We start from the raw sequence: 8,872 nt of genomic DNA, 5'->3' as shown, positions 1-8,872 counted from the left end.
TCGTCTATTCTGATTAGAAAATATTGCTCGAATCCCGGGCAAGAAGCTAAATTCTCATCATTCACACATCTCACTTCAAGTAATTGCTAGTTCAGCAAGTAAAGACCGATTCCTGCCATAAAAACCGAAAAACATGTTCTTAATTGCCTAAAGGTGCCACAAGATGGTGACAAAGCACATTTATCAGTTAGACAAAGCTATGACTTTATTTATTGAATCTCCTCCCCCAGTTCAACATTGTTGCTCGGAATCCAGATTCCATCAGCAGGGAAAATTCTAGGATCGGCTGGGGCTCTAAAAAGAAATTCATGGATGGGGAGCGATTACCTCTAATCAGTGTTTGTCATTGTTTTATCGAATCAGCATGGAGGCATCTCATTTGTATCATATTTGTTCCCACTTACTACTGTCTTGCTTTATCTTCTCATCTTCCTTTTTCTTCTCTTTTGTCACTACTGGATGAATAGTTCCTCTTTATTTTTGCACGATTTGTCGGTTAATCAATGGAATGCAATTTCAAAACTCGATCGGCACTTCACTAAAGTAAGCCACTCGATCAGTGGTTCTTAACCTGGGTTTGATCGAACCCCAGGGGTTCGGTGAATCAGTCTCAGGGGTCCAACAGAACCTCTGTGATGCCAGGTTAAGACACACCCGACTCAACATGTCAATTAGTTATGACATGCACGCTTGGCCATCACTGGCTGGTTCATTTTGTGCACAATTAAAAAACGTATACTTTATACTTATACTAATTGTGTTTACATTTTTTTATGACTCAAATTTGTAAAAAAAAAATAAAGTAATAAAATAACCTAATATTTTTATTTTTCACGAATGAAGGGTTCGGTGAATGTGCATATGAACTGGTTGGGTTCAGTACCTCCAACAAGGTCAAGCACCACTGCACTAGATGGTGCCCGAGCCAGGCCCCAAGCGGTTTTGCCTTGTGACAAAAATCACCTCAGACCACCAAAATGCGCCAAAGCAATTATTTTCCGACATGGGTTTGGACTGAGCAAAACAGTGCATTTTTCGAAAGTAAAAGCGGTTCGGGTCCCTTAGAATAATCAGTGAATATGTGTGAATAAACAGGGTTGAAGTGTACTGGACTTCAGTATTTTTAAATGCTCCAATTTTCACATTGGGTACGTTTTCAGAGCAGCATTCACATTATTTCCACGGAAATTACATTTTCTTGTTGCATTTAGATTTACGGCAAAACATTTCCATCTCCATTAAAAATTGAACACAAGTATATGCCGCTTAAACAGCTTTAATTATACAGTTAAGGTGGAAAAAGACATTGACTAAACCGCCTTGCCCATAACTGAGATGGCGATTGTTGTTTCTAACATGGACTGGAATAATCCCATTTTTGATTTGTGTGAAATTTGTGTGCCATTGTATGTCAATGATACTACAGGGCAAAATAACAACACACATGAGCATAGAAAGTCCTAAAAAATATTTACATAACTAGGAAAAAAAATACAGGTGTAAATGACAACAATAAAAAATAAATCCACCCAGTTGAACCCCAAACTTTCTAAACTCTCTCGGTAATGCACCAACAAGTGATGTCTTCGATGCCGCTTCTTCTCAACTTCTCCAAGGGGATCACGACGTCACTGTGGTGGTCTTGCCACAAGCAAACAAGCAAGGGCCAAGAGTTCACGTCTGGGATCTTTCAGGGCTTCCAGAGCTTCAGGAGGCCATCTTCGCCATAGGTGGCGATGAGGTTCTGGTGGGGGTGGTGGGCAATTCCGATCACGTCCTTCTCATGGACCTGAATGAGGATGGAGAGAAAGATACATGGAAAATGAGTGCTTTGTTTCCTGCCAAAACCTCAACTACTTGGCCGCGCGTGCTCCGTACCGTCAGCGTTCTCTCCAGCTTGCCAGTGACAGTACTGAAACAGTAGAGCACAAAGTCTTCGCCCACACAGTAGATCCACTCGCCGCGTGGTGACAATGTGCAGCACACAAAGTCGCCTCCTTCTCTCTTACCCGAACTGAAACTCCTCACGATCTGTAATTGATCCACAGTTGTGACACTTTAATCATGACGATGATATTCAAATCTATTGAGAATACCGGTACATAAAGACAAAACAAGAGAGACGGTTAGGGCGGGGATTTTTTTTTTTTTAACATTTGTTTAAAATAATTCCTCACGTCCACTGCCAGCGGGCCACTGGAGCAACGTAAACGGCCGCAAGACCGTGGTTTAGACAAAATGAAAAACATTGGTTACTTTTAACTGAGTATAATGTTAATATGCCTCAACTTTGGCAAACTTGTTATTTGCTGTTTGAGTGTTTATCATTGCCAGACATTTTACAGAAAAAACCCTCAACTAGAATTGAAAGTATAATCAAGCCTAAAAAGGTTCATGAGTGATAGCCTTAGCCCAGGGGTGCCCAAGTCAGGTCCTCGAGAGCCCTTATCCACCTTGTTTTACATGTTTCAACAAACCTGACTGAAGTGATCAGCTCATCAGCAAGCTTTGCTGAAGCCTGATAACACACTGTGTGTTTGCGCGTGTGTGAGTGTACCTGTCCCTGCATGTTCATGATGACCACGGTGTTGGAGCGGTTGCACACCACAAAGTGCTCTGGGTTCTTGGGTAGCAGGAGGACATTGTTGACGGTAATGTCGGTGCCGGCCGACGAGCCCAGCGGCTTGAAGGTGCTGCTGCACTCTGTTGTCTTCATGTTCCACACCTAAGGTACACAAGAAGTCGTGTAAAAACAAACAAACACACAACAGACATGACTGGCGGCAGGCGCACCTTGACCGTGCCATCTGAGGAGGCACTGACAATGTGGTGGCCGTCGGGGGTGAATGTGGCCTCATTGACAAACGACGAGTGGCCTCGGAACTCCTTCAGGGACTTGCCCGACTTCAGACCGTGGATCCTGACACAAAAAAAAAACAAAAACAAAAAAACGTTACCACTGTTATATTTATCATGACTAGAGTAGATCTGGCGCATTACATTACTATATCGGTAATAAATATGATGTTGATATGGCACATGGTAAGTGCATAATATGGTACATTGGGTATGCATAAAATCAATATGCAATACTTGAGGTGCAAACGGATAAAATAAGATAAAAATTGCACATGACATAACATGAATTAAATATGGCCCACTCGCAGCGGAGAGACAGTAAATATTCGTCATTTGGTGTATAGAACATTAGATGCAACATTGGTGGATTGACCATAAATGTGATATACAATAAGTATGGCACATGAGAGACGTATAACAGAATGTATGATGAATTAGGTACATAGAAAAACATCCCATTTCATCTGATATTTGTGGTGCATTCAAGGTTCAGCCTCACAGTTTCGTGGCTGAGGAGTCTTCTCACCTGATTGTCTGGTCAAAGGAAGCGCTGAGGATCTGGCTGCTGTCCTTGCAAAAAGTCAGGCAGGTGACTCCTTTGCTGTGCGCACGTTCGAACCTCCGTAAACACTGGCCGCTCTGGATCTTCCACACCTGCCGAGACACGGGACGCACAAGGAATGTCAGCTCAATAGCTGACAACGCGCACACAAAAAGGCAAACAAGACAGACCTTGATCTTTCCGTCTTGGGCGCCGGTGGCCAACATCTCTGTGTCTCGACTGAAGCTCATGCACAACACGGCGTCGTCCATCATCATCATGTTATCCTGAGCCTGGTACTTGAGATCCTTTTGAAGACACACAACAGTACTGACGAATGAAGCGAAAACGTATGGCATTTTAAAATGGACTAAAAATGCTTTTCCAAAAATACACGGATGCTGTTGATTCTTTGTAACACACTTGAACAACAATCCAAAAAGTTCATAGATGTTAGGAATATGATTTTAAGATGAATTCTTCGCTGTTAATTGTCACAAGGATCTAAATTTGAACAAACACTGCCACATCCTCATTTTTGTTTTTATTTCTTGGACTTTGTTCAATCAAAGCACTGTGAATCTTGAAACATCCTACTGTCTAACACTGGTAAACATATCAACATTGTGTTATGCAGCCCCTTTGAGGTGGTGAGGAGTGAGTGGAGAAGCAGTAGTCCAAGGTGTCACAACAAAATCTCATTTATCCTCCCAATGTGCAAAGCAAAAAATAATAAGGCATTCTTCCAATTATTTAACAATCCTCAGATGTCTTTACCATCAGTATATGTTGCAGGTTAAATTGTTACGTTTAAGGTTTTTCAGCGTGATGGCAGGATTCTGTAACTAGCCACATTGTGACATGACAATGCAGCAAAGGTCAAAGGGGCGAGCTCACAGACCCACTTTTGGAAAAAGGCAGCTAAAAGATTTACTTGGGTGTGTCGTTTGACACTTGCTTGGTGGGCATGCGCTGCAGAGAGCCAACTATTTGCGTACAAATCATTAAAAAGTCACTTTTTGTAGAACATAGCCCCTTACAGGCCTGGACCGGGGGTTTTCTTTTACCTTTCTGATTTTGCCTGTAGTGAAGTTCCACACCTCGATGAATCCGTCCACAGAGCCGGTCACCAAATACTGGCCATCAGGGGAGAATCTGGAACATTCCACGTGGGACTTTTGGCCAAACTGTAAAAGTAATTTGACATTGTTAAGACATTTGAGCCCCTCGCTTAGAAATAATCCAAGAGGACTCTGGCAGAAGATAAATCCGGCACTACCTTGATGAGCTTGCTGAGCTGCGTGGGGAAACGTTCTTCTTCGACATCTTTGACGGCCGCTTTGCCCCTGAACAAGTCGATGGTCATCCCAGGGGGAAGGAGACCCTGATGCTGCTGCCACTTGAGCGACTGCTCACAAAAACAGTCAAAGGTATGTCACAATGCAGTGAAAAGTAGGGCTGAATGATTCTGCAATGTAATCAAACTATTAAAACGGCAATTCATTATGCAAATATTTTTGAAGAACGCAAGCAACAAATTAATCTGTATCATAATCAACATGAACTGATCTATTAGAAAGCTATATGTCTGTCAACAAAAAAGTTGGACAGCTTGGGTAAATCATAAATTCGAATGTGAACAAAACAAAGATGTACATGTTCAATTTCAACTTTGAAAAGGGGGAAAATAAAACATTGGACACCAATCAAAATAGATTCTCTGAGTCACTGAAGGAGCACAATACGCCCAAGTGCAAAATTAATACGGCACAGTCAGTCACAAAGAAAGTTCTGTGTGGTTCCCAATGCTCTGTATCCTGTAGTTCTCACTGAGAAAGATTGCTTGATGGCAAAGATTGCTGAACATTGGCAAAAAAACGCTTGAGGAGACTTCTGTTGATGCCCACAAGTTTATACAATAAATCAACAAGTTATTGAAATAAACATTTGCTCCTTCTTGAAGTGCTCATTTTGTGTGTGTGAGAGAGAGAGAGCGAGAGATGGGGGGGGGGTTCTTATTTCACCAAGATGGTGACTACTTGTCACGTTGCACCTGGTCTGTTGAGAACGTTTGGATTGTTTTTGTGCCTGAATACATTAAATTGCCGTACAAAAACTCCCATTTTGTATTTTCTTGGGTAGTCACTGCATGATATCGAAATTTGTGTGATGAACTGAAACCTTTGTATGTGATAAATGCGCAAAGAACACAGAAATCAGGAAAGGGGCAAATACTTTTTCACAGCGCTGTACGTATAAACATTTTTAAGAGGGGGGTACGTTCTCACGTCCATAATTGTTTTGCCTAATTGCAGTAGGATTCGGTTTGTATTTCACCGGAAGCTTTGATGGAATTGCTCACCTGGCCCAGCAGAGCCATCAGACGGGACGGCGGGACCACGCTGACCTCTCCCGCCAAGGCCTGAGCGATAGCCGCCCGACGCTTCTCCTTGCTGCTGCCATCTGGATATGCCTGCAAATAAACTCATTAGAATCTCACTTGATGATCCTCAAATATGATGATAAATACAACAACAATGTACGGTATCTTCCTCACCTCGCGGGGATCAAAGTAGGAGCGGGCCAGCAGGTTCTCCAAGTGGATGTACCTCTCCGGCTGGGTCTGCTTCAACATAATCATTGGGTCTGTTTGCCTGAGGAGGGAACGCGCTGCACCCAACTCTCTCAGCTCTATGAGCTCCAGGACAACCTGCACACAATAGACATACACAAATGTCACTGCCATGCTCCGGGCACAGGCAATGGTGAAACCACAAATTCAATGTCTTGGCATGCAAGCTTGACATTTGGTAGCAATCAGACACAATCTCAAGGACAAGTTGGCTTTTGAAGGAGGACACCTGGAAATGACCAAAATGACTAAAATGTCCCTTTCGAATCAAAACGTCGGCCTTCCTTTTGCCTTTTTGGGCATTGCTTCTTGAGACTTTTTTGGGGGGTTTACTCATGATACACATGCCCACTAAATTTTATATACGTAAGTGAATCTAAGTGGCTGGCAGGCTGCATGTAAAAAGAAATATTTATTTATTTATTTATTTTTTAAAATCGGGTCATTCATGAGATTCTTCCCACCATTTAACAGTCTCCAGAGATGTCTTTACCATCATATGTTTGAGGTTAAGCTGTCCCATTTAAGGTTTTTCAGCATGATGGCAGGATTACTGTATGTAATTTGCCACATTGTGACAATGCAGCAAAATTTGATCATCGTGCCGTCTCATGATAGACATAGCTTCCAAATTTCATACTGCTAATGGAAACCGGCTAGGCTATGTTTTCTTTAGAGGCCCCATGGAAACTTGAAAAATATAGAAAATGTTTTTACACAACCAACAGCCAACTTTGTGTCTCTCTTCAGGTGTGGCTTTTTCACTTTTTGTGGTCTTTGCATGATATACTGTACATGATTAACAAATTCCAAGTCGCTAAGGCAAACCAGATTCTACAGATTCTTTTTTTTAAAGGAGACCCCGCAAAGAGCCAAAATGGGATCGGAATGGCAGATATGAAACAAAATCACAGATTGATTGGCACTCCGTCACACATTGAGAAATGGTTCCTTTTTGGGGTTCAAAATTAAATCAAGCTGCTTTAGATCAAAGTTTAAGCAGATGTGTATTGTGTTTTGGACCAATAAACTCAAAGCAATTGCTATACCTCTCCTGTATTAGTCTGTGTAGCTGTACCTAATATTGTGACCCGTAGAGAGAGAGAGAAGAAATAAAGTGAGCTGACCTGCTCGTAAAGATCTACGAGGGTCTTGTCGGGCAGCTTGAGGGACTGGATGGCCTGGAGGACAGTGTCCCAATGGCCGCTGTTGATGTCGGCCACGAAGCTCTCAATACTGTCCACCGTGTTTAGCGACACGGTGGTCTCCTCCTGGAGGGTCGCCAGCGACCTGTGCAGGTTGTTCTCCTTCAGGTACTGCATGATGAGTCGAATTACGCTGAAAGCGACATTAGTTGGGGTGGTGAATCTGACAGCGAAAAAACTACAGTCCCTCAAGAGCCACCTTTGATTTCTAAAATGGACAGATGAGCCCAAGTTATTTGTAGATGGAAAAAAGAGGTTAATAGTGTATATAAAATAGTTAATTTCATGAAAAAAACCCCACACTTTTGTACTTTGACAATTACAGTGGGGTTATCATTCCATTATCATACATGCTCGTATCTCAAATAATCTTTACCCAATGGAAATGAAAGCCGCAGTCGCAAGAACTTTTAGCCGTTTATTAAACAGGAGTCACGAGAACACAGAAAAGGAGCACAAGCTGACACTGAAATAACAGGACTGTACAACCCCAAATCTGGCTTCATTCACTCAGCCACACCCCCGCCCCCGCAAAGGCACACATGCAACACACAAATATGACAATTGATTCATTTTAACTCGCTTTAATCGTTCTTTTACACAGAGCAGTGCATCTTTTCTTGTACAGCCTATAAAAGATAAAGTGTGGTGTTTTAGGGGGCTGCAACACAATCATGCATTTCATTTCAATGGTGAAAATTAATTTAATATATACGAATAAAACGAGTCACAAACCTGGACACGGAACTTATTGATGTCGTAAATTAAAGTTACACTGTAATTGACATGAGGTTCCTCTGGGACTTTCACCAGATTATTTCCTCTTCACGTGTACATGTGCTACTAGTCTCGTGAGGACGTGTGCCACCGCATCTTAAATTCAGTGAAGGTACCGAACCCTCATTTGAGATGTATTTCTGCATCCCTAGCGCCTGGTTTCTCGGTTGTAACTCGAATTAGAATGTCGCTCGCGATGAAAAGAAATTTGACAACCCTATCCTAAAATATCTCAGTACGTCTAGTTGTAGCAAACAAATCATTTGACCCGAACTTAAACTGGTCTAGCATCGGAACCGCTTACGTTAGCGTAGCTCGAGAGTGGCCTCGCATTCGAGAACATTTCAATGCAATTAAACGCGTGCGATGAAAAGGAAGGTTTGTTGTTTCGTGTGCTTTAATCGCTAAATGTCAAGAGTTTGTTTACTCACTCTGCCGATTCAATCTCCAGAGACATGTTGAGTTTTGTGATGAAGAAATTCAACAAGAAACAAACCGCGAGCAGAAGCTGTTAACCCGGAAGTGGACCGAAGACCTCTACGCCTCTCTTTGTGTTTAATGGTAGGTTGAAAATCGCTTAGCGCTAACTGCTGGTAGTTTGTGGTAGTTGAACAATTTGTTTCGAGGGATAACTTGGATGGAACGTGGTTCTAAACGAGCCACAAAAATGACTGACTGAAAGAGAGTAAAGAGAACAAAAGAGGAATGTAAATTTTTCTGACATTCTTCTTCAGAATTTTTAAAGGCGAATACATTTTTACATCATGGATAATAATTACTGTATTCAATTCGATCAAGAACAGGCAACTTCAATGATGGAAGGTGCGACAATTTTTCATCAGTGCTACTTAGGGGGGT

The 8,872-nt window shown here is 42.1% G+C and overlaps 1 protein-coding gene across 1 annotated transcript; it reads right to left on the bottom strand.

Annotated features, from left to right (window-relative positions):
- Positions 1 to 1,260: 1,260 nt before the first annotated feature.
- Positions 1,261 to 8,549, bottom strand: smu1a (SMU1 DNA replication regulator and spliceosomal factor a). The gene is made up of 12 exons (XM_086137787.1): positions 8,446 to 8,549; positions 7,160 to 7,370; positions 5,958 to 6,110; positions 5,763 to 5,873; positions 4,680 to 4,808; positions 4,468 to 4,587; positions 3,592 to 3,708; positions 3,386 to 3,513; positions 2,794 to 2,920; positions 2,558 to 2,725; positions 1,879 to 2,031; positions 1,261 to 1,789 (listed from the first exon to the last, which is right to left on the bottom strand). The coding sequence occupies exons 1-12, from the start codon at positions 8,469 to 8,471 to the stop codon at positions 1,691 to 1,693; spliced, it is 1,542 nt and encodes a 513-aa protein (XP_085993913.1). The 5' UTR covers positions 8,472 to 8,549; the 3' UTR covers positions 1,261 to 1,690.
- Between the last annotated feature and the right edge of the window lie 323 nt (positions 8,550 to 8,872).

The sequence above is a fragment of the Hippocampus guttulatus genome, chromosome 2, assembly GCF_054856545.1.
Source record: "Hippocampus guttulatus isolate MCC_2025c chromosome 2, RoL_Hgut_1.0, whole genome shotgun sequence".
Lineage (NCBI taxonomy): Eukaryota > Metazoa > Chordata > Actinopteri > Syngnathiformes > Syngnathidae > Hippocampus > Hippocampus guttulatus.
This window is presented reverse-complemented; position numbering and strand designations above follow the sequence as displayed.

Bases quoted from the DNA above. Each gene is read 5' to 3' on its own strand.
- smu1a (XM_086137787.1), bottom strand. From the start codon at position 8,471: ATGTCTCTGGAGATTGAATCGGCAGA. The intron at 7,371-8,445 runs GTGAGTAAACAA...TGTCGCTTTCAG, and splicing joins CTGGAGATTGAATCGGCAGA to CGTAATTCGACTCATCATGC. The intron at 2,921-3,385 runs GTGAGAAGACTC...TTTTTGTGTCAG, and splicing joins TCCTTTGACCAGACAATCAG to GATCCACGGTCTGAAGTCGG.